The sequence below is a fragment of the Hypanus sabinus genome, chromosome X1 (genome assembly GCF_030144855.1).
Source record: "Hypanus sabinus isolate sHypSab1 chromosome X1, sHypSab1.hap1, whole genome shotgun sequence".
Lineage (NCBI taxonomy): Eukaryota > Metazoa > Chordata > Chondrichthyes > Myliobatiformes > Dasyatidae > Hypanus > Hypanus sabinus.
This window is the reverse complement of record NC_082738.1, coordinates 63,108,517-63,132,584: the sequence shown is the minus strand read 5'-3', so window position 1 is coordinate 63,132,584 and position 24,068 is coordinate 63,108,517. Positions and strand designations below refer to the sequence as shown.

The following is a 24,068-nucleotide window of genomic DNA, read 5'->3' as shown; positions in this document are numbered from 1 at the left end:
TCTTTTGCACATTGGTTGTTCGTCAGTTTGGTTATGAATAATTTTTTAACACATTCCATTGTATTTCTTTATTTTCCTGTAAATGCCTGTAAGAAATTGAATCTCAAGGAAGTGTATTGTAAGATATATGCTGAAGGTATATACTTTGACAATAAATTTTCTTTGACTTTGACTTTAATAAAACGATGGATATTTGCTATTGATCTGTGCTAACTGGGAATCAGGATGTTCCTAATCCTTTTCCTAGTCCTCAGATCATAGGGTGTTTACTAGAATTTTACATCCTTTGTGGCTTCTTCACCTGCTGTTGCTTTGTCCCTTCGACTGAGAACTCAGAGACTTCAGTGACTGTGCAGGGACTTTCCACCAGAACTTCCCCTCTGTTATAAAAGGGAGAGTACGAATGCAAGTGCAAGAACAGAACAGAAAGTAAAACCTGACAGGGAAATACCAGAATTCCAGGTAAAGTATTCAGAAACACAAAGTGGTGAAATTGTTCTAGTAAAGCAAATGAGATAGCAAAAAAAAAAGAAACTAAAGTACAGCAGGGCATTTTGAGAATTCCCTTTCTTATGTAAGGACTGCTCCTCCCCTTGTTGTCATGACTCTACACAAATATTACATGTATCCAGGAAGCTTTGCGAGTATCAATGCCAACTAATTATAGTAGTTGTAGCAAACACTTGCGCTTCAATCATGTCACGTGATCCATTTTCTAAGAAAAATGAGGTGTACTTGAGAGTCAGAGATCATGTTAATAGATAAGGGAGCACATTGGTTCTTCTTATGACAACCCATTCAATCTTGGAATCATTTTCGTGGATCTCCTTTGAACCTTCTCCAGTTTCTGCACATCCTTTCTAAGATAAGGGGCCCAAAACTGCTCACAAATTCAGTGCTTTATAAATTCTCAACATTACACCCTTGCTTATATATTCTGGTCCTCTTGAAATGAATGCTAACATTGCACTTACCTTCCTCACCACAGGCTCATTAACCTTTAGGAAATCCTGCACAAGGATTTCCCAAGTCCCTTTGTGCCTCAGTCTTTTGTATTTAGAAAATAGTCAACCCTTTTATTTCTTCTACCAAAGTGCATGACCATACACTTCCTGAGGTATTCCATCTGCCATTTCTTTGTCTATTCTAATTTTCCTCAAAACTACCTGCCCCTCCACCTATCTTCATGTTGTCTGCAAAATTTGCAACAAAGACATCAGTTCCATCATCCAAATCATTGTCACATCACATAAAAAGAATTGGTCTCAACACAGTCCGCTGTAGAACACCACTAGTTATTGGCAGCTGATCAGAAAAGGCTTCCTTTATTCCCACTCTTTGTCTTCTACCAATTATTCACTACTTTCCTTTCAGTTAGTCCTGACGAAGGGTCTCGGCCTGAAACGTCGACAGTGCTTCTCCTTATAGATGCTGCCTGGCCTGCTATGTTCCACCAGCATTTTGTGTGTGTTGTTTGAATTTCCAGCATCTGCAGATTTCATCGTGTTTGCTCTTTAAATTCACTACTGCGAAGCCTCTGCCAGTGATGCCTACACTGAAGAAGTTTAAATCTTCTCTTCGACGGGAGTTCAGTGAAACCCTCTCTCGCTGCTCTGCATCTATAATTCCTTCAGCCCTTCAACTTTTCGATCATATTTTGACCCAGACCCGCTATTACAGCCATATATCCTTCCTTAGAACGTGTCTCCGCCGCCAACTGACTCCAGTTGGCTTCAGGATCCGTTTTCGAGCTTCTCAATTTGGACCTTCTGAGGATCCCAGGTACCCACATTTAATTGACTCTGCCTCCCGTTGTTTCTCCCGTCGAGCTCTGAGGGCGACACTCTCCACCATGAGAAGGTACCTGGCATCCACATCACAATCCCTTCCACACCTCCGGGACACCTTTCTCTCCGTTTGCAATGGACCTGTGCGTTATTTCATCCTCCGTTGGATCCATGAGTGCAATTGCCGTTTCTTTGAGTTTATCATGTCCTGCAAGGATCACAAGATCTTCCATCTGCAGACCCCAGAGCATGGACTTCGTATCGCGGCCCCAGGCCCGGCTGCCGATCTCGGCTGCCCCAGCAACCCAGGGCATATTGAAAACCCGGACTGCAGCACCATCAACACGGGTTCCAACGACCATGGATACACCTTGGCTGCCCCAACAACCCAGGGCATATTGAAAACCCGGACTGCAGCACCATCAACACGGGTTCAACGACCATGGATACACCTTGGCTGCCCCAACAACCCAGGGCATATTGAAAACCTGGACTCTAGCACCATCACCGGCAACCCAGGGCATTTTGAAACTCCGGACTCCAGCACCATCACTGCGTGTTGCAACGACCATGGACAGCTTCAAAGCGAGTGTGCAACCACCGACTGCGACTCCAGCCTTGAACTCCAGGCCGGGTCTGCGATTGTGACTCCCGTCTCCCCTTCCCCCACCACCACTCTGCAATCCCCTCTCCCTCAGATCCCATCGTCAGCTCCTGGGCCCTCAGAGGCTCCATCTTCCTCTCACCCCAACCCTTCCCTCTTCACCGACACCACCAGCCTCCCTCCCCCCTCTCATCCTATCTCTCATCCGTGCTGGGTCTTTACCATTCCCTCCGACCTTCAACTCTCTGAGGCAGAGCGCTCTGTCCTCATTAAGGGCCTCACCTTTGTCCCCCTTCGCCCCCACCTCAGCGAGTTCCGCGTAAGCCATGATGCCAAACTCTTCTTCCGCCGGCTACATCTCCGAGCTTACTTCTTTGACAAGGACTCTCCTACTCCCACTGATAACCCCTTCTCCCGTCTTCAACCCTTCTCCTCTTCATGGACACCCCACTCTGGTCTTCTGCCTGCTCTGGATCTCTTTATTGCTAATTGCTGACGGGACATCAACCGTCTAGACTTCACCTCACCCTGTTCCAATTCCAACCTAACTCCTTCCGAACTTTCTGCTCTCCACTCCCTCCGCACCAATCCCAACCTCACTATAGAACCTGCTGATAAGGGGGGAGCTGTTATAGTCTGGCGTACTGACCTCTACCTGGCCGAGGCACAGCGACAACTCTCTGATACCTCATCTTATTTACCCCTTGATCATGACCCCACTAAGGAGCACCAGGCCATTGTCTCCCATACAATTACCAACCTTATCAGCTCTGAGGATCTCCCATCCACTCTGCCACCAACCTCATAGTTCCCACACCCCGCACTTCCCGTTTCTACCTCCTACCCAAGATCCACAAACCTGCCTGTCCAGGTAGACCCATTGTCTCAGCTTGCTCCTGCCCCACCATACTCATTTCTGCATACCTTGACACTGTTTTATCCCCCCTTGTTCAATCTCTTCCCACCTATGTTTGTGACACTTCTCATGCTTTGAATTTGTTCAATGATTTTAAGTTCCCTGGCCCCCACCGCCTTATTTTCACCATGGACGTCCAGTCCCTATATAGCTCCATCCCCCACCCGGATGGTCTCAAAGCTCTTTGCTTCTTTTTGGATGCCAGACCTAACCAATTCCCCTCTACCACCACTCTCCTCCGTCTAGCAGAATTAGTTCTTACTCTCAATAATTTCTCCTTTGGCTCCTCCCACTTCCTCCAAACCAGGGGTGGAGCCATGGGCACCCGCATGGGTCCCAGTTATGCCCGCCTTTTGGTTGGCTTTGTGGAACAGTCCATGTTCCAACTCTATACGAGTATCCATTCCCCCCTTTTCCTTCGCTACATCGACAACTACTTTGGCGCTGCCTCTTGCACGCATGCTGAGCTCGTTGACTTCATTAACTTTGCCTCCAACTTTCACCCTGCCCTCAAATTTACCTGCTCCATTTCCAACACCTCCCTCCCCTTTCTTGATCTTTCTGTCTCCATCTCTGGAGACAGCTTATCTACTGATATCTACTATAAGCCTACAAACTCTCACAGCTACCTGGACTATTCCTCTTCCCACCCTGTCTCTTGCAAAAATGCTATCCCCTTCTCACAATTCCTCCACTGCATCTGCTCTCAGGATGAGGCTTTTCATTCCAGGATGAAGGAGATGTCTTCCTTTTTTAAATAAAGGGGCTTCCCTTCTTCCACCATCAACTCTGCTCTCAAACGCATCTCTCTCATTTCCCGCACATCTGCCCTCACCCCATCCGCCCACCACCCCACTCGGGATAGGGTTCCCCTTGTCCTCACCTACCACCCCACCAGCCTCCAGGTCCAACGTATAATTCTCCGTAACTTCCGCCACCTCCAATGGGATCCCACTACCAAACACATCTTTTCCTCCCCTCCCTCTTTCTGCTTTCTGCAGGGATCGCTCTCTACGCAACTCCCTTGTCCACTCGTCCCCCCCATCCCTTCCTACCAATCTCCCTCCTGGCACTTATCCTTGTAAGCGGAACAAGTGCTACACCTGCCCTTACACTTCCTCCCTCACCACCATTCAGGGCCCCAGACAGTCCTTCCAGGTGAGGCGACACTTTACCTGTGAGTCAGCTGGTGTGATATACTGCGTCCGGTGCTCCTGGTGTGGCCCTTTATATATTGGTGAGACCCGACGCAGACTGGGAGACCGTTTCGCTGAACACCTACGCTCGGTCCGCCAGAAAAAGCAGGATCTCCCAGTGGCCACACATTTTAATTCCACGTCCCATTCCCATTCTGATATGTCTATCCATGGCCTCCTCTATTGTCAAAATGAATCCAAACTCAGGTTGGAGGAACAACACCGTATATACCGGCTGGGTAGCCTCCAACCTGATGGCATGAACATTGACTTCTCTAACTTCCGTTAATGCCCCTCCTCCCCTTTTTACCCCATCCCTGACATATTTAGTTGTTTGCCTGTTCTCCATCTCCCTCTGGTGCTTCCCCCCCCTTCTTTTTCTCGAGGCCTCCCGTCCCATGATCCTTTCCCTTCTCCAGCTCTGTATCACTTTCGCCAATCACCTTTCCAGCTCTTGGCTTCATCCCACCCTCTCCGGTCTTCTCCTATCACTTCGCATTTCCCCCTCCCCCCCACTACTTTCAAATCTCTCAGTATCTTTCCTTTCAGTTAGTCCTGATGAAGGGTCTCGGCCCGAAACGTCGACAGTGCTTCTCCCTATAGATGCTGCCTGGCCTGCTATGTTCCACCAGCATTTTGTGTGTGTTGTTGTTTGAATTTCCAGCATCTGCAGATTTCCTCGTGTTTGCTCTTTACATTCACTGCTTTATCCATTCTAGAATCTTTCCTGTAATACCATGGGCTTGTAGTTTGTTCAGCAGTCTCATGTGTGGCACCTTGTCAAAGGCCTTCTGAAAATCCAAGTACACACCATCAACCAATTTTCCTTTGTCTATCCTGTTTGTTACTTCTTCAAAGAATTCCAACAGATCAGTCAGGCAAGATTTTCCCTTGAGGAAACCATGCCAACTGCAGCCTATTTTATCATGTGCCTCCAAGTACCCTGAGACCTCATGCTTAAAAATTGACTCCAATGTCTTTCCAACCACTGAAGTTAGATGAACTGGCCTATAGTTTCCTTTCGTCTGCCTCTCTCCCTTCTTGAAGAGTGGAGTGAAATTTGCAATTTCCCAGTCTTCTAGAACCATTCCAGAATCTAGTGACTCTTGAAAAATCGTTAATAATGCCTTCACATTAGGAGGCCAAACATATCCTCCTACTTGACCTCTAAACACCCTAAATATACACACAGTGCTGATCTCCTGGTTCTCCACGTCTTTTTCCTTGGTAAATACTGAAGCAAATTACTCATTAAGTAACCTCACTGCCATTCTCTTCATCCAAGCAAATGTTCCCCTATTTATCCTTGAGTGCTCCCACCCTCCCCATACTTATCCTCTTGCTCTTGATGTATGTACAGAATGCACCTTAATTCTACTTGCCAAGGACTTCATGGCCCCTCCTGGCTTTCCTAATTTCCTTCTTTAGTTCTTTTCTGGCTTTTTATAATCTTCAAGTGCTTTGTTTGACCCTAACTTCCAAAGATTTACATCCTTTTCCTTTTCTTCTTGACTAAATTCATCACTTTACTTCTAACAGGAACACACCTTTCCTGTACTCTGTGCAATTGATCTTTAAACACCCTCCACATGTCTGATGTGGACTTAGCAGAAAAACGGTGTTCCCAATTAATGCTTCTTAGTTCCTGCCTAATGCCCTCATAATTTGCCCTACTCCAATTTAAAATTCTCCTACAAGGACCATACCTATCTTTATCTATAGCTATCCTGAATGATAAGGAGTTGTGGTCACTGTTCTCTATCTGCTCACCCACTGAAAGGTCAGTCACCTGGTCAGCTTCATTACCCAACACCAGGTCCAGTATGGCCCCTCCTCTTGTTGGACTGTCCACATATTTAAGAAACCCTCCTGGATAGACTTAACAAATTCTGCCTCATCTAAACCCCTTGTAGTAAGAACTTCCCAGTTTAAATTAGGGAAGTTGAAATCCCCCATGACAACAACCACATTATTTTTACGTATTTCCTTAATCTGATACATATTTGTTCCTCAATGTCCCAGTGGCTGTTAGGGGCTCTGTAGTACAATCCCTTCAGTATGATTACACCCTTCGTGTTCTTGAGTTCTACCCAAATGGACTCACTGTTTGAACCCTCTATTATGTCTCCCCTCAGTGCTGCTGTGATATTGTCCCTGATTAGTAGTGCAAACCCACTCCTCCTCTATCTTTTCTAAAACTTCTTTAACCACCCATTCCTGCCCCTCTCTCAACCAAGCTTCAGTAACAGCTACAACATCATAGTTCCATATACTGATCCATGCTCTAAGTTCATCACCCTTACCCATAATACTCTTAGCATTAAAATACACACACTTCAAACTATCTGACCCATCGTACCTGTTACTTATACTTTCCCTAACACCTAACTTCCAGTCTTCTGATCCTTCACTTACTGACCTGGTGATCCCGTTCCTAGCCCGCTGCAAAACTAGTTTAAACCCTCCTGAGCAGCATTAGCAAACCTCCTGGCCAGGATATTGGTTCTCCGCCAGTTCAGGTGTCCCTCTTCTGCAGGTCATAAGATCATAAGATATAGGAGCAGAAGTAAGCCATTTGGCCCATCAAGTCTGCTGTGCCATTCAATCATGGGCAGATCCAATTCTTCCAGTCATCCCCACTCTCCTGCTTTCTCCCCATACCCCTTGATGCCCTGGCTAATCAAGAACCTGTCTATCTCTGCCTTAAATGCACCCAATGATTTGGCCTCCACATCCGCTCGTGGCAACAAATTCCACAGATTTACCACCCTCTGACTAAAGTTATTTCTCCACATTTCTGTTCTAAATGGACGTCCTTCAATCCTGAAGTTGTGCCCTCTTGTCCTAGACTCCCCTACCATAGAAAATAACTTTGCCATATCTTTTAACATTCAGAATGTTTCTATGAGATCCCCCCTCATTCTCCTGATCTCCAGGGAATACAGCCCAAGAGCTGCCAGATGTTCCTCATATGGTAACCCTTTCATTCCTTGAATCATTCTTGTGAATCTTCTCTGAATCCTTTCCAATGTCAGTATATCCTTTCTAAAATTGCACACAGTACTCCAAGTGTGGTCTCACGAGTGCCTTATAGAGCCTCAACATCACATCCCTGCTCTTATATGCTATACCTCTAGAAATGAATGGCAACATTGCACTCGCCTTTTTCACTACCGACTCAACCTGGAGGTTAACCTTTAGGGTATCCTGCGCAAGGACTCCCAAGTCCCTTTGTATCTCTGCATTTTGAATTCCCTCCCCATCGAAATAATAGCCTGTCCATTTATTTCTTCCATCAAAGTGCATGAACATACACTTTACAACATTGTATTTCATTTGCCACTTCTTTGCCCATTCCCCTATCTAAGTCTCTCTGCAGGCTCTCTGTTTCCTCAACACTACCCACTCCTCCACCTATCTTTGTATAATTAGCAAACTTAGCCACAAATCCATTAATCACCCCCTCTCCAGAGAAGGTTCCAATGATCCAAGAACTTGAAATCCCGCCTCATGCACCATCTCTGCAGTCACTCAATCATCTGTGTTATCTCCCTACTCCAACCTGCACTAGCCTGCGGTACAGGGAGTAATTCAGAGGTTACAACGTTGGAGGTCCTTCTCTTCAGCCTCGTTCCTAACTCTATATACTCACTGCATCAGACCTCTTCCGCTTTTCTGACAAAATGGACCACAACCTCTGGCTGTTCCCCCCACCCCCCCTCCCCGAGAATATTCTCCACCCGCTCCGATACATCCTGTGAAGCAACACACTGTTTTAGTGTCTCTTTTGTGGCCTCAGAATCTCCTTTCTATCTCCCTAACTATCGAGTCCCCTATCAGCTCCACGCTGCCTAATACTGTCTGTGTTTACCCTTCCCTGTTGAACCTCAGAGCCGGCCACAGTACTTCTAGCCTGGCGTCACCCCTCCCACCCACCACAGGTATACTCGTTGCTGAGGGCAATGGCCACAGGGGAACCCTGCACCGACTTCTTAATCCCCTTACCTTTCCTGGTGGTCACCCATCTACTGTCCGAAGCCTGTGAGGCCACCTTTTCAAAAGGCTCATCTATAATATCTTCAGTTTCCCAAATGATCCTGAGTCCATCCAACTCCAGCCGGTCACACAGGAGCTGAAGTTGGATTACTTTCTTCAGATGTAGCTATTAGACAAACCGTCAGGTATCCCAAATTCCCACATTTGACAGGAGGAGCATTCCATCCTGACCACTCTGTACTCAAAAAAAAGCTTATCTCATCTTATCTGTGCCTCTGCCTGTTTTTGCTGAAGCATGTTAAGCCGAAGCCTTCTCACTCTTTCACTGGCACATTCTGACAATGGCTGTTCTGCTTGACCCTGCCTTCCTTTTATTTGATGTTGAGTTTAGTCCTCTGACGCCGACAATTATCGCACTTGCGCAGCTGAAAAAGACTAGCCTTACCCAAATCTGCTCCTTTTATACTCTGTTTCCTGACTTTCGGTAGGGATCCGACACCGACACTTACTGTACCTGAGCTGCCGATAAAAGGATGGATAGCCAAGAAGGATGGGTCTGTCAGGATCTGTGGTGATTTTAAGGTCACCATCAACACAGTACTCAAGGTAAATCAATACACTCTGCCCAGAATAGAGTTCAGAGATGCTCCTCTGCACACCACTGTTGTATCGTATGTTTATTTGAGTCACTGTCAACTTCATGTCAGCTTGAGCCAGTCTGGTCATTATCCTCTGACCTCTCTCATTAATAAGGTCTTTTCCCCACAAAACTGCTGTTCACTGGATATTCCTTTTGTTTTCTGCACCATTCTCTGTAAACTCTGGAACTGTTATGCGTGAAAATCACAGATTAACAGTCTCTGAGATACTCAAGCCACCCCTTCTGGCAGCAGCAATTATTCCACGGTCAACACACTCAGATCATATTTCTTCCCCATTCTGATGTTCAGTCTAAACAACAACTGAACCTCTTGACCATGTCTGCACACGGTAATTAGATATTTGCATTAACAAGGTGGACAGTTGTACCTAATAAAGTGGCTACTGAGTGTACATTAGATATGAAGGGAATTGAGGGATATGAGATTAGTGCAGGTAAATGATCTTATGGAACAGCAGAACAGACATGGGGGCTGAGTGGCCTACCCCTGTCCTTCTCTCCACCTCTAACTTTTTTTCATATATTTTTCATTCAGGAATACCCCATGTTGGGAAACATAAGTCCTGAATTTATAGTGACAATCTCCCAATTCTATTTATTATTGTCACATGCAGTGAGATACAGTGATAAGCTTTTGCTTTGAATGCTATTGAGACAAATCACATGGATACAGTTGTTTGGGAGAAGGACTGTGTTCCAACTAGTTTAAGAGGCAGAGATGCCGGCAAGAAGAGACTGCAGAGGAAAGGGGAGATGAGTTGTAGGAGATAGTAGAAGAGATAGGAGGGGAAATAGAGGTGAGAGTGAGGAAGAGTATGAGGGAGTGTAGACTGAAATGGAAGCATGTTTGTATCTTGCTCTATAGTAAGGGTTCCCAACCTGGTGTCCATGGACCCCTTGGGTAATGGTGAGGGTCCATGGCCTAAAAAAGGTTGGGAACAGCTGCTCTGTAGGTATGGATCATTGGGAACTGAGCTCCATGCATGCCCAGAAGTTGAGGTCGAAGGTCAAATCTGTGACTGGCAAGTCCTGGGGTGAAGTCCAAAGTCTGTGAGTCTGTTTTGTTGTTGTTATTGCTGCTTGTGTTTTGTGCACATGCTATGCTGGCGCCGGAAGATGTAGTGACACTTACATCCTTGGGTGTGCTGGTTATTAATGCAAATACTCTATTACGCTCTATGTTTTGATTCCGATTCAGATTCAGATTTATTTATTACATGTACATCGAAATGTACAGTGAAATGTGTTGTTTGCGTTAACAATCAAGTCAAGTCAAGTCACTTTTTATTGTCATTTCGACCATAACTGCTGGTACAGTACACAGTAAAGACGAGTAAATGTTTTTCAGGACCATGGTGTTACATGAAACAATACAAAAGCTACACCGAACTATGCAAAACAACACAAAAAAACTACTCTAGACTACAGACCTACCCAGGACTGTATAAAGTGCACAAAACAGTGCAGGCATTACAATAAATAATAAACAAGACAATAGGGCAGTAAGGTGTCAGTCCAGGCTCTGGGTATTGAGGAGTCTGATAACTTGGGGGAAGAAACTGTTACATAGTCTGGTCGTGAGAGCCCGAATGCTTCGGTGCCTTTTCCCAGATGTCAGGAGAGAGAAGAGTTTGTATGAGGGGTGCGTGGGATCCTTCATAATGCTGTTTGCTTTGCAGATGCAGCATGTAGTGTAAATGTCTGTAATGGCGGGAAGAGAGACCCCGATGATCTTCTCAGCTGACTGCACTATCCGCTGTAGGGTCTTGCGATCCGAGATGGTGCTATTTCCGAACCAGGCAGTGATGCAGCTGCTCAGGATGCTCTCAATACAACCCCTGTAGACTGTGATGAGGATGGGGGGTGGGAGATGGACTTTCCTCAGCCTTCCCAAAAAGTAGAGACACTGCTGGGCTTTCTTTGCTATGGAGCTGGTGTTGAGGGACAAGGTGAGATTCTCCGCCAGGTGAACACCAAGAAATTTGGTGCTGTTTATGATCTCTACTGAGGAGCTGTTGATGTTCAGCGGGGAGTGGTTGCTCCGTGCCCTCCTGCATGTGACCCACCTACATGTGATGTACATGTGATAAATCTGAATCAGAATTGGTACATGCATGATGGAAAAATGGAGGACAATGTTGGAGGGAAGGGTTAGATTGATCTTAGAATAGGTTAAAAGGTCGGCACTACTCTGCTGTAGTGTTCTATGTTCTATGAATTTGAAATCTGAAAACTGAGCAGCAGGAACAGGCACTCGATGCAGACCAGTAAACCAAGACATGGCTCACGATCTCCTGTCTCTGTCTTGTGCACTGCCCCATTGCATTCCTTCCATCTGATTAAAGGGACATTCCACTGGCACGTGTTTTGAGAGGTTCAGGGAAGGCAGAGCTACAAGACATCTTTAAATGTGAAATACCCTTAGAGAGTAAGACCATATATTTTGGATATATACCTCAAGAATGGTTGAAAAGAGATAAATATTTAATGAATATATTGTTGGTGGCTGGTAAAAAGACTCTTACTAGGAAATGGTTATCACAGGAGAGCCCAACTTTAAATACATGGATGGAAATTACAATGGACATTCACAAAATGGAGATAACAACATATGTTAATCATAAGCTGGAACAATTTGATTCATACTGGGAAAAATGGTTTAACTACATAATGCCTCATAGGCCTGATTTTATTCTCACAGATCAATGAATCTGTTGTAAAAAAAAAGATCACTCCCTACTTGTACATAGTTCTTTCCTTTTGCTTGTTTTTTCTTTCCACTCTTTTCTATAAGTGTATACCTCAGATAAATACTTTGTGGAGATTTGTGATATATATGAATATATGATATATATGTCCAATGTCTGAAATACATCTTATGGAAATGTTTGTTTGATGAACTTCAATAAAAAAATAAATTACAAACAGGGAGGGCAGAGAATTAAATAGTAATATTGACCTTGCGCAGAGTTGAAGTAGCAATGTTAATGTTACTGTTCATGAAACAACTGAATAACACAGTCTGCAAAGCACATACACAACCAGCGAGAACACATTCCATTTCTTCAGAGGGTTCATAACGTTTTGCTGTGGCTGATGTCACAGTATGTGTTACCTACGTCTGCAGCGTCGCAGGCTTCCTGCCCATTGATCAAAAGGGCACTGTTGGCAGGAAGAGATGGTGTGGTGCACACTTACAGCTGCAATGTGAAGGGAGGAAATTGAACAATGTAACATCAGAGGGTCAGAGGTTAGACTGAGGCTGCCTCTGGCCTCAAAGGGAGAGACAAAAGATCCCATGACACAATGTGAAAGACCCAATGATTTCTGCTGGTGTGCTGGCCAGTACCATTCTTCAGTCAGATTCATTTAATTACCACATGTACATTGAAACATACTGTGAAATCCATTGTTTGCATTAACAACCAACACAACCCAAGGATGTTTTGGGGCAGTTGGCAAGTGTTGCCATACCTTCTGGTGGCGACACAGCATGCCCTTAATGCTCGGCAGACCAAAACAGAACACACTAAGCAACAGAATAACAACAGCAAAACAACCACAAACAAAAGAAAATCTGCAGATGCTGGAAATCAGAGCTACGCACACAAAATGCTGGAGGAACTCAGCGGGACAAGCAACATCTATAGAAAAAAGTACAGTTGATGGGGGCTGAAACCCTTCTGCAGGACTGGAGAAAAACGCTGAGGAGTAGATTTGAAAGGTGGGGGGAGGAGAGAGAGAAAAACACTTGGAGGGGGAGGGATGAAGTAAAGAGCTAGGAAGTTGATTGGTGAAAGAGGCAGAAGGCCACGGAAGAAAGAAAAGGGGCGGGGGAAGGAGCATCAGAGGGAGGCGATTGGCAGGCAAGGAAATAAGGTGACAGAGGGAAATAGTGAAGGGGGTTGGGGAGGCATTACCGGAAGTCTGAGAAATCAATGTTCATACCATCAGGTTGGAGGCTACCCAAACGGAATATAAGGTGTTGTTCCTCCAACCTGAGTGTGGCTTTATCCCGACAGTGGAGGAGGCCATGGATGGACAAATCAGAATGGGAAGTGGAATTAAAATGTGTGGCCACTGGGAAATCCTGCTCGTTCTGGCGGATGAAGTGTAGATGCTCAGAGAAGCACTCTCCCAATCTACGTTGGGTCTCACTGATATACAGGAGACCACATTGTGAGCACCGGTACAGTGGATGACCCTAACAGACTCACAGTTGAAGTGTTGTCTCGCCTGGAAGGGCTGTTTAGGGCCCTGGATTGTAGTGAGGGAGGACGTGTAGCACTTGTTCTGCTTGCAAGGATAAGTGCCAGGAGGGAGATCAGTGGGGAGGGACGAATAGGCAAGTGAGTTGCATAGGAAAGTAGAAAGTGGGGGGGGGGGGGGAGGGAAAGATGCGTTTGGGAAAGTGGGATCCAATTGGAGATGGCGGAAGTTATGGAGAATTATGTGCTGGACGCAGAGGCTGGTGGGGTGGTAAGTGAAGACAAGAGGAGTCCTATCTCTAGTAGGGTAGAGGGAGGATAGGGTGAGAGCAGGCGTGTGTGAAATGGAAAAGATGTGGTTGAGGGCAGTGTCAATAGTGGAGGAAGGGAAGCCCCTTTCTTTGAAAAAGGAGGACATCTCCTTCATTCTAGAATGAAAAGCCTCATTCTGAGAGCAGATGCAGTGGAGATGGAGGAATTGAGAGAAAGGGGTGGCATTTTTACAAGTAACAGGGTGGGAAGAGGAGTAGTCCAGGTAGCTGTGAGAGTCCATGAGTTTATAATAGACTTTGGGGGATAAGCTGTCTCCGGAGATAGAGACAGCGAGATTGAGAAAGAGGAAGGAGGTGTCAGAAATAGACTGGGTAAATTTGAGGGCAGGGTGGAAGTTGGAGGCAAAGTGGATGAAGTCAACAAGTTCAACACGGGTGCAGGAAGCAGCACCAATGCAATCATTGTTATAGCAGAGGAGAAGTGCAGGACAGTCACTAGTGTAGGGTTGGAACATAGACTGTTCCATGTAGCTGACAAATGGGCAGTATAGTTGGGACCCATGCGAGTGCCCATGGCTACACCTTTTGTTTGAAAGAAGTGAGAGGAGCTGAAGGAAAAATTATTTAGAGCGAGGACAAGTTCCGCTAGGCAGAGGAGAGTGGTGGTGGAGGGGAACTGGTTAGGTCTGGTGTCCCAAAAGTAATGGGGAGCTTTGAGGCCTTCCTGGTGGGGGATAGAAGTGTGTAGGGACTGGATATCAATAGTAAAATTAAGCTGATGATGGCCAGGGAACCTGAAATCTTTGAAAAGATCCAGAGCGTGTGAAGTGTCACGGATGTAGGTAGAAAGGGACTGAACTGGGGTGGGGGGGGGGGGGGGGTAAAACAGTGTTGAGATGTGACGACATGAGTTCAGTGGGGCAGGAATAAGTAGAAACAATGGGTCTACCTGGACAAGCGGGTTTGTGGATCCTGGGTAGGAGGTAGAAATGGGCAGTGCGGGGTCTGGGAAATATGAGGTTGGTGGCAGTGGATGGGAGATCCCCAGAGTCAATAAGGTTGGTGATAGTGTGGGAGACAATGGCCTGGTGCTCCTTAGTGGGATCCTTTTCGAGGGGTAAGTAAGAGGAGGTGTCTGAGAGATGTTGTTGGGTTTCAGCAAGGTAGAGGTCAGTCTGCCAAACTACGACAGTGCCTCCCTTAACTGCAAGTTTGGTGGTGAGGTTGGGATTGGTGCGGAGGAAGTGGAGAGCAGTGTGTTCAGAAGGAGTGGTGAAGTCAAGATGGTAGATATTCCATCGGCAGTTGGCAATGAAAGGATCCAGAGCAGGCAGAAGACCAGAGCAGTATGTCCAGGAGGGGGAGGAGGGTTGAAGAGGTGAGAAGGGGTCATTGGTGTGGGATGGAGAGTCCTTGCTAAAGAAATGGGCTCGGAGATGGGGGTGGCGGAAGAAGAACTCAGCGTCGTGGTGGGCGCAGAACTCACTGAGGTGTGGGTGCAGGGATACAGAGTTGAGACCCTTACTGAGGATAGAATGTTCTGCCTCTGAGAGGAGAAGATTGGCAACCTGGCATGGATGAGAGCTGGGATCAGTTTGGGGAGGGAAGGGGGTTGGTAGTGTCTGAGAGGAAGGGAGGTTTGGACTCTTCAGGGATGGTGGGGTTAGAGGAAAATGGAGGACCCACTAGCTGATGGTGGGACCTGAGAGAGACGGGATTGAGGAGTGGTGGTGGGGGAAGGGGAGACAGGGATTCTAGCGGCAGCGCATGAAGACCTGGCCTGGAGCTCAGAGTTGCACAATCAGCACTTTGGAGAAGTCTGAGGTCGTTGGAACCTGCATTGATGGCGGTAGAGTCCGGATTTTGAACCTGCTCTGGATCGTCAGAGCTGTTGAGGTCAGCAGCAGGGATTGTGTTTTGGAGATGTCCGGGCCTGTGAAACAAGCCCCCTTTTTCCCACATACACAGATAGTCCTTAAACCTTGGCCTCTGGGCTTCCAGTCTCTAGGCTTTGGCCATCAGGCTTCAACTTCCAGACTTCCAATCAACCTCCGGACTTCAACTTTTGCTATCAATCCCAGGACTAGCAGACTATGGGATCCTGAATTTCAGGCTTCGAACTCTGGACTCACCAATTCACTGGCCCTTGTGCCTTTTGCTTGCATAGAACCACTGGGACCCACTCACCTGGGACATCCCAATATCTATAGATATTCTTTGTCACACATCCATGTTACTGGCCCTCGAGCATGGTGCAGAAACCTGCACTCTGGTAGTTCTTCTTCTCAAGTCCACATCACTGGCCTTTGAGCTCAGAGTGGTCACAGACTCCGGATGTCCTTTGTCTGCCGTCCACTTTGCTGGCATTCAAATGCAAAGTGTGGAGCGGAGACCTTACTCTGGCCTGACCTTTAACTCCTCCACATTCTCATCGCTAAACTATAATGGGATCTCTAACACCCGTCGCTAACCATAAAAAATGATTGTGTGAGTCATAACCTTGATGGAGACCTCAGCTTGGCGCCACCGTGACCAGAAGCCTCACATAGCTAGAGTATCATATGGCTGCATTCAGTATCTTGCTGCCCACAAGGAACATTGTTGGTTTTGAAAGGTGCTAAAGAAATGCAATTATATTTGACATTAAGAGTCATTGATGTCCATAGACAAGCTAGCCTCTTCTGCATAGAAAGAATGTAGAAAAGATTTACGAGGGTGTTGCAAGACTAAGTTACAGAGAGAGTTTGGGCTGGGCCTTTATTTATTGGAGTGTAGTAGAATGAGGGGTGATCGTTTTCAGGTATAGAAAGTCATGAAAGGCATAGATAGGGTCAACACAGTAGCATAGTAGTATAGTAGCATAGTAGGTTCAATTCCCACCACTGCCTATCAGGAGTTTGTATGTTCTCCCCGTGACTGCGTGAGTTTTCTCCGGGTGCTCTGACTTCCTCCCACATTCCAAAGAGATATGCTTAAGGCTGGTGAGTTGTAGGCATGCGATGTTAGTGTCAGAATCATGGCAACACTTGCTGTCTTCCCAGCAGAATCTTCACTGATTTGATTTGACGCAAACTATGCATTTCACTGTATCTTTGATGCTTTGATGTACATGCGACAAATAAAGCTAATCTTTAATCTTTAAAAAATGCACACAGTCTTTTTCCTAGGAATGGGGAATCAAGATCCAGAGAGCAACACATACGAAATGCTAGAGAAACTCAACAGGTCAGGCTGCATCAATGGAGGGAAATCAACAGTCAATGTTTTGATGAAGGGGCTCAGCCTGAAACGTTGACTGTTCATTTCCCTCCATAGGTGCTGCCTGACCTACTGAGTTCCTGCAGCATTTCGTGTGTTGTTCACAATTTCGAACATCTTCAGAATCCCTTGTGTTTAAGAAGGTATTTAGGGCATAAGTTTAAGATGGATTAGGTGGAAGATTTAGTAGGAACTTGAGAGGCAACCTTTTGACCTGAAGGGTGGTCCGTATATGGAATGAGCTGCCTGAAGAATTATTTATTTATTGTATTTTATTCAGAGATATAGCACGGAACAATTCCTTCCGGCCCGACAAGCTGCACCGCCAGCAACCCACCGGTTTAAACCTGGCCTAATCACAGGACAATTTACAATAACCAATCAATTTACTAACCAGTATGTCTTTGGACTGTGGGAGGAAACCAGAGCACCCAGAGGAAACTCACATGTTGGGAAGAACATACAATCTCCTTACAGATGGTGCCGCAATTGAACTCCAATCTCTGGAACTCCAAGCTCTCATAGTGTCGTGCTAACTGCTACTTTCCCATGGCACCGCATGGTAGCATAGTAGTAGAGGCAATAACAATAACAACATTTATTTCAGCAACACACACAAAATACTGGAAGAACTCAGCAGGCCAGGCAGCATCTATGGAAAAGAGTAAATAGTCAATGTTTTGGGCCAAGATCCTTCATCAAGACTGGAAAAAAGGATCAGAAGTCAGAGCAATAAGGTGGGGGAGGGGAGGAAGAAGTGCAAGGTGGTAGGTGATAGGTGAAACCAGAGGGGGGAAGAGTGAAGTAATGAACTGGGAAATCGACTGGTGAAAGAGATAAAGGGCTGGAGAAGGGGGAAATCTGATAGGAGAGGGTAGGTCACCATGGAAGAAAGGGAAGGGAGAGGAGCATTCATTGTTTTGTTCATCCAGGGGATGAGGCTGGAGATAGCAGTAGTTCTTCATCTTCCCTCTCTCCCAGTGGTTCTGTCTCTGTACCAAGTGTTGGAAGTTTTGTGGCATCCCTTTCTACCTGACATCCTTTAGTGTTCAGGCTTATGTTGTTACTTGCTTCTACTAATCCCTTGGGTAGCTCATACAGACCCACCCTCTGGGTGAAACAGTTGCCCCTCAGTTTCTTATTGAATCTATTCCTCCTCTCTTTAAACCTATGCAGTCTAGTTCTTGAGATTGTAGTCAGCCCTGGGATGGATCAAGAGACAAGTGCATCCATGACAAAATACAAAGTTATCATGGAGGCATTGCTCGCAGTCTTGAAGGGCAATGCGACACTGGCCATTATTGCAGGGAGAATGGGGTTCAAAAGTAGGGAAATTTTGTGACATAATCTGGAGTACTGTATGCTGTATTTACCTACTGAAATAGAGTAGACATGCAGAGGATATTTCCAATAGTGGGAGAGTCCAAAGGGCACAGCCTCAGAACAGAAGGATATACCTTTAAAACAGAAATGAAGAAGAATTTCTTTAGCCAGAGAGTGGTGAATTTATGGAATTCATTGCCACATATGACTGTGGAGGCCAAGTCATTGGGTATATTTAAAGCAGAGGTTGATAGGTTCTTGATTAGTCAAAGGTCATGGAGAAGACAGGAGAATGGGGTTGTGAGGGATAATAAATCAGCCTTGATGGAATAGCAGAGCAGACTTGATGGGCCAAATGGCCTAATTCTGTTCCTATGTCTTATGGTCTTAAGGTTGGTCTTGTTATTTAGGAAGGATATATTTGCCTTGAAGGTAGTTCAAAGGGATTGTGTCATGAAAATATTTGAGAATGATTGAGCTTTTCTAGAGATTAGGACAACTCAAAGTGATCTTATCCAAGTATCTAGGATGAAAAAGGTGATTTACAGAAGATTCTGAGGGAGATATTTTGTTGAAGGGACATCTAGAACTCAGGGCAAGGAGTCACCCATTTAAAGTGGAAATAAGGAGGAAATTCTTCTTTTGGAGTATTGTGCATATTTGAAATTCTTCAGTCCAGATACTTGTTCATGATTGAGACAGAGATACATAAACCTTAAGGGTAAAAAGGTTTTGGGAATCAGGCAGAACATTAAAGCTAAGGCCAGTGGTAAGAGCAGTCGTGATCTTACTGAATGGCAGAGTAAGTCCATAGGTCCACATGTCTGATTCCTGCACCTGTTCCTCATGTTATATTATCCCGAGGTCTTGTGTGTGGCTATTTTCCACTGGACAACTTAACATCTGTCCTTACATTCTGTCAACTGAAGATTTCTGTAGAAAGTTCAATTGTCTTCTTGGTAAGGAATGGATACCACAGAGAAGGCTTAGAATCAGACATCCATGACCAAAATCAAAACTCACTTGCATGTCTCCACTCCTGCCATAATTTTTGCTTGCTGTGCTTTGGGCTCCCAGGATTATAGAACATAGAATTGTATAGCATAGCACAGGCTCTTTGGCCCATGATGTTGTACAGACCTCTTAACCCACTCCAAGATCAATCTTCCCTCCTACACATCCTTCCATTTTTCTTTCATCAATATGCCTATCTAAAAGTCTCTTAAATGTTCTTAATGTATCTGCCTCTACCACCATCTCTGGAAGGACGTTGCATGCACCCACCACTCTCTGTGTAAGAAACATTCCACCCTATACTTTCCTCCAGTCACCATAAAGTTATGCCTCTTAGTTATTTCTGCTCTGGGAAAGTCTCTGGTTTATGCCTTTTATCATCTTGTACACCTCTATCAAGTCACCTCTCATCCTCTTTCACACCAAAAAGCCATTGCTTGCTCAACTTATGCTCATAAAACATGTTCTCTAATCCAGGTGTCATCTTGGTAAAACTTTACATGCTCTGTAAAGCTTTCACATTCTTCCTGGAACTGAACACAATACTGTAAGTGTGGGCTAACCAGAATTTTGTAGAGCTGCAACGTTACCTTGTGGCTCTTTTACTCAATCACACATCTAATGAAGGCCACCTTCTCACCCACCCTATCTACTTGTACTGTAACTTAGAGGGATCTGTGAACAAGGGCCCCAAGATCCCTCTATTCCTGCCATTCACCCTGTATTCTTTCAAGATTATAGAATGAAAATGATCCCAAACTTACTGTGCATTGTAATGAAAAAGATAAATTCAAGCCTACAGCTCAGTAATAATTTTAATAGTGCACAGAAAAGGTGCTGATATGGCATAAGTAAACATACTACCACATTTCTTATTAAAACTTATAATTGAACATTTATTTATAATATATACTGGACATAGAATTTTTCAGTATCCGACAGCATGTTGTACTAATCATTATTAGTCTGGTCTAGGTGTTGTTACACATTAAGGACACAGTGTGATCCACCAGTGTAAACTGGCCAGCAACAAAATTAAACCTTCCACAGAAAATTCAAACAGTATATCATTATAAACAATACCAGAGAGCAGGAAAATGATTTTCCAAGGCTATGAATTGATCTCAGGGTTTGGATAATGTTTCTAAAAGCTTCAATCTATCATTACACATTGTTTGGTAACTTTTTGCTGGGTTCTATGCAACATCTGAATTATTGGCACCTGTTTCCTCAGGAGCATGATTATCTTGCTCAGATGCCTGGTAAAGATCCCTTATTCCTAGATCCCTGAAAACTCTGGGGCTGAATTTGCTGGAGTTTAAAAGAATGGGAGGGAATGGGATCTCATGGAAATCTACCGAATATTGAAAGGCCTAGATAGAGTGGACATGGAGAGGATGATTCCAATAGCGGGAGAGTCTAGGACCAGATGGCGCAACCTTGGAATGCAAGGACAATCCTTTAGAACAGAGATGAGGAAAGATTTCTTAAGCCAGAGGGTGGTGAATCTGTGCAATTCATTGCCACAGACAGCTATGGAGGCCATGTTACTGGGTATATTTAAAGTAGAGGTTGATAGGCAAATAGGTTATGGGGAGAAGGCAGGAGAAGGGGGTCAAGATGGAAAATATTTAGCCATGATAAAAGAACGGAGCAGACTCGATGAGCTGAATGGCCAAATTCTGCTCCTATGTCTTTCAGGTAAAACTGCTCCTTATTGTAGCATTTTGATTTGCATCACTCCTCATGGGGTTGGTCAATGGGGAGGGACATTTAGCATCAAGGCTTCCAAATTAATAGGTAATTTAGGATAATAGTTTCTTGTTTAGACACTTGGACTGGATTCAATCTGTATCCCCAGTATCAAAGGTATTGCATCTGTTAAATCTCTTCTGGATTAGAATATCATTTTATCCCCTTGATTTCATCACCTGCCTTTTCAATTGCTTCCATTTATTTACTTTTAAATTTTGGCATAAACTATCCTTTATAACCCACCCATGCCACCAAGGCTGATGTCCTATTTACCCAGAACGGAGAATTTAGCTGTGTTATAAAAGGCAGTGAGCAGTAATCCCCTCTGAAGCCTTTCTCTCCCGTACTCTCAATCCTAACCCGTGCCTTGGTCAATGGCCAAGGACTGGCTCAGTCTCCCCTCTCCCCCTCCTCCCCCTACCACCAGACTGCCTTTTAGAAATTCAAGCACCCAGAAGTCTCTGTGTTTAAATAAAAAAGGGACATATTCTGCATCAAATTGCCTTTAATGACAAACACAAGTTTAATATCCACCTGTATAGATTTTGTTATCCGTCATCCACCTTTTCCAATTTGAAAATGATGTGGGGGTGGCAGAAAGAGGCAGACAAGGAAAGGGTTTATTAAATAGCATCTCATCATCTATTAAAGATGCAGAGAGTGGGTTAAGTAGGAGGACAGTGTAGAAAACATGAACTCTTCCTCACACCTTCTCCAAGGCCACTCTTAATTCGTAAATTCACGTAAACAAGAGGGTGCTGTCAGAGACAGTCGTAAAAGTTAGAGCCATTTTGTTTTCAAAGTTTCCCTCTATTTATTCATGCTTTAATGCTTAGTTTTGTGTTTACATTTGTATTTTTCACCTCACAACTTGCTAACCTGGCAGAGGACAGAGTTAAAAAAACATCCCGTCAAGGCTGTGAGAGATGTGGCTTTGGCTGGTATGTAGGCTTCTCAGTTCTAAGCTAGCTAAATCAGGTGAACTGGTCTCTTGGCAGTACTGGTGCTGAATTGTCGCAGATGGGTGCACAAAAACAATTCAAGCATGTTTATCAGACGTGTCCATTCTTAAAAGGGTTAACAGTGCACCATATCTGGTCCATATAATCAAACCCCTGTAGACTCTGTAGCGAGGCATTAAGAGCAAAGGGAGAGGGGTGTGGGCAGGGCATGATACTGTATGCAAATTTCTCCCGGAAGAAGCACCTCCGTCAATCAGTAACTCCCTATTGGCATTGATAGAGGGCTTGGCAAGATGAATGCACCAATTGCTAAAAAACATGATAGTCTCTTCTTCAGATTGGACAATGAAACAGAGCAAGTGGCACCACTACAAGATAACAAATTCTTTGGGGTGGGAGCAGTGAGTAGGCCCTAGTGCACTTTAACAAATATACACATCACGGTCCCACTCCTCCAGGTCGCCCTGTTTCCGGTTCAAGACCTCCTCGTCCTTCTGTCGGTAGTGGTCTCTGGCTCGCAGCCGACTCCTCTGCCGTCTGCTGTAGTTGCCGTTGTCCATCTCCTCCTCCTCCTCCTCACCCCACGATTCCTGGTGCTGGACTTGCTGCTGAGCCATCCCACGCCACGGAGCACCCTGAGGGTCTTCCGAGTGCTCTGGGTCATCATAAGGATCCGTCTCCATGCAGGAGTCCCCCGGCTCGGTGTAAGCCGAGTCCCGGCTGCCTTGCATCTCCAAGTCAAAGGTATCCTGGCGGGAGAGAGCTCGGGAGGTGGCACGCAGGTGATGGGTGTACTGAGGTGTGGAGGATGCCGAGCGAAGGTAGGGCTGATTGGCAGAGTCACTTTGATAGTCATGCAAATCTGTCTGATCAGGGCTCGAACAGTCAATGGCTTGTTCTCCATGCACTAAGTAGGAACCCTAGTTAGTAACGGCACACCATGCAGAGAGGAATGGGGGTGAGGAGATGGGTGGAAAACAAATAGTTGTTAGCCATAAATGACAAATACATTCTCTTACAGCAGATTATTACCCCAGGCCAGCCGCCACTAACAATCCCATCGCCTCATTCTTAAGCTCAATTTTGTGTTAAAACTATGCAACTCTGTTCAAGCAATGTTAATGCACTCTGATAAAGCATTTAAGAAATAAACCTGAGCTAGAAATAAGTTAATATCACTGCCACATTGTGAAAATTAACTGGCCCTAAAGGCTACTTGGCTGAAATAATGAGGGTTGTGAGGGTGGAAAAGACCTTGGAAGAAGGGCTTCTTAGAGAGACAAGGACTTCCTTGGAAGAAGAAATCCTTGTCCACGGCACTAGGTGTCAGGAAGGAACCCAGCCAGGCTAGAGCAGGAGGGCCGTTGTTGAACTTCCTTGCTGATAGTACTGTGTGACCACGTGAGGGTACCACTAAGATCATATGCTCCCAAACCAACTTCAGGAGGAGTTGGTAATGAAAAGGGATCTTATCCTTTTCCCTAAATTCCTTGGCTTCTCTCCTCTGAAGGTGATTGAAGAGAAGGCTGAATTTTTATGCCCAGTGGGCATCCATGGATGTGTTATGGTGCTCGTACTGAGAGCCCAACCAAGCAGTGATGTACTCAGACCTGCACAGCCTCACCACCTGAGCCACATTGAGATGCATGCATGAAATTTGCTTTGATTCCAACAGCAGTCACTGCACCTGCGAGGGCTAAAGGAAAAAAGCGATAAAAGCCCATGTGCGTAACAAAAAACCCCATAAAATTTGGAAGTGAAAGTCTGAAATGATTTTACAAGAAAAGATTATGTAGGCTTTACTATCTCAGAGTAGTCAGAGGTTGGGAAGGTTACAATTGGTTTTCATTTGCACAATGGTTATTTGCCAGTTTTTGTTTATAAGCAGTATTTTATTGATTCTATTGTGTTTCTTTGCTCTTCAAGAAAACAAATCTCAGGTAGTAAGTATATGGTGACATATAAGTACTTTGATAAAAATTTACTTTGAACTTTGGTTTGATGGGGTGTCAAGCTGCCTTAGGTAGCAGCAGCAGCAAGAATACCATTGTGAATCCCAAGCCTTTCTACGGTCCAGCTGAACCTCGCTCAGCTGCGGCAGGCAAAGTCCAGAACA

The 24,068-nt window shown here is 45.2% G+C and overlaps 1 protein-coding gene across 1 annotated transcript in view; it reads right to left on the bottom strand.

The window, feature by feature from the left end:
- Positions 1–22,179: 22,179 nt before the first annotated feature.
- The window catches only part of LOC132384510 (voltage-dependent L-type calcium channel subunit beta-1-like), a 98,927-nt gene continuing 97,038 nt past the window's right edge, over positions 22,180–24,068 (bottom strand). The window contains 1 exon segment of the mRNA XM_059955663.1: positions 22,180–22,872. Within this exon segment, the coding sequence (XP_059811646.1) occupies positions 22,375–22,872 (498 nt within the window). The 3' untranslated portion in view covers positions 22,180–22,374.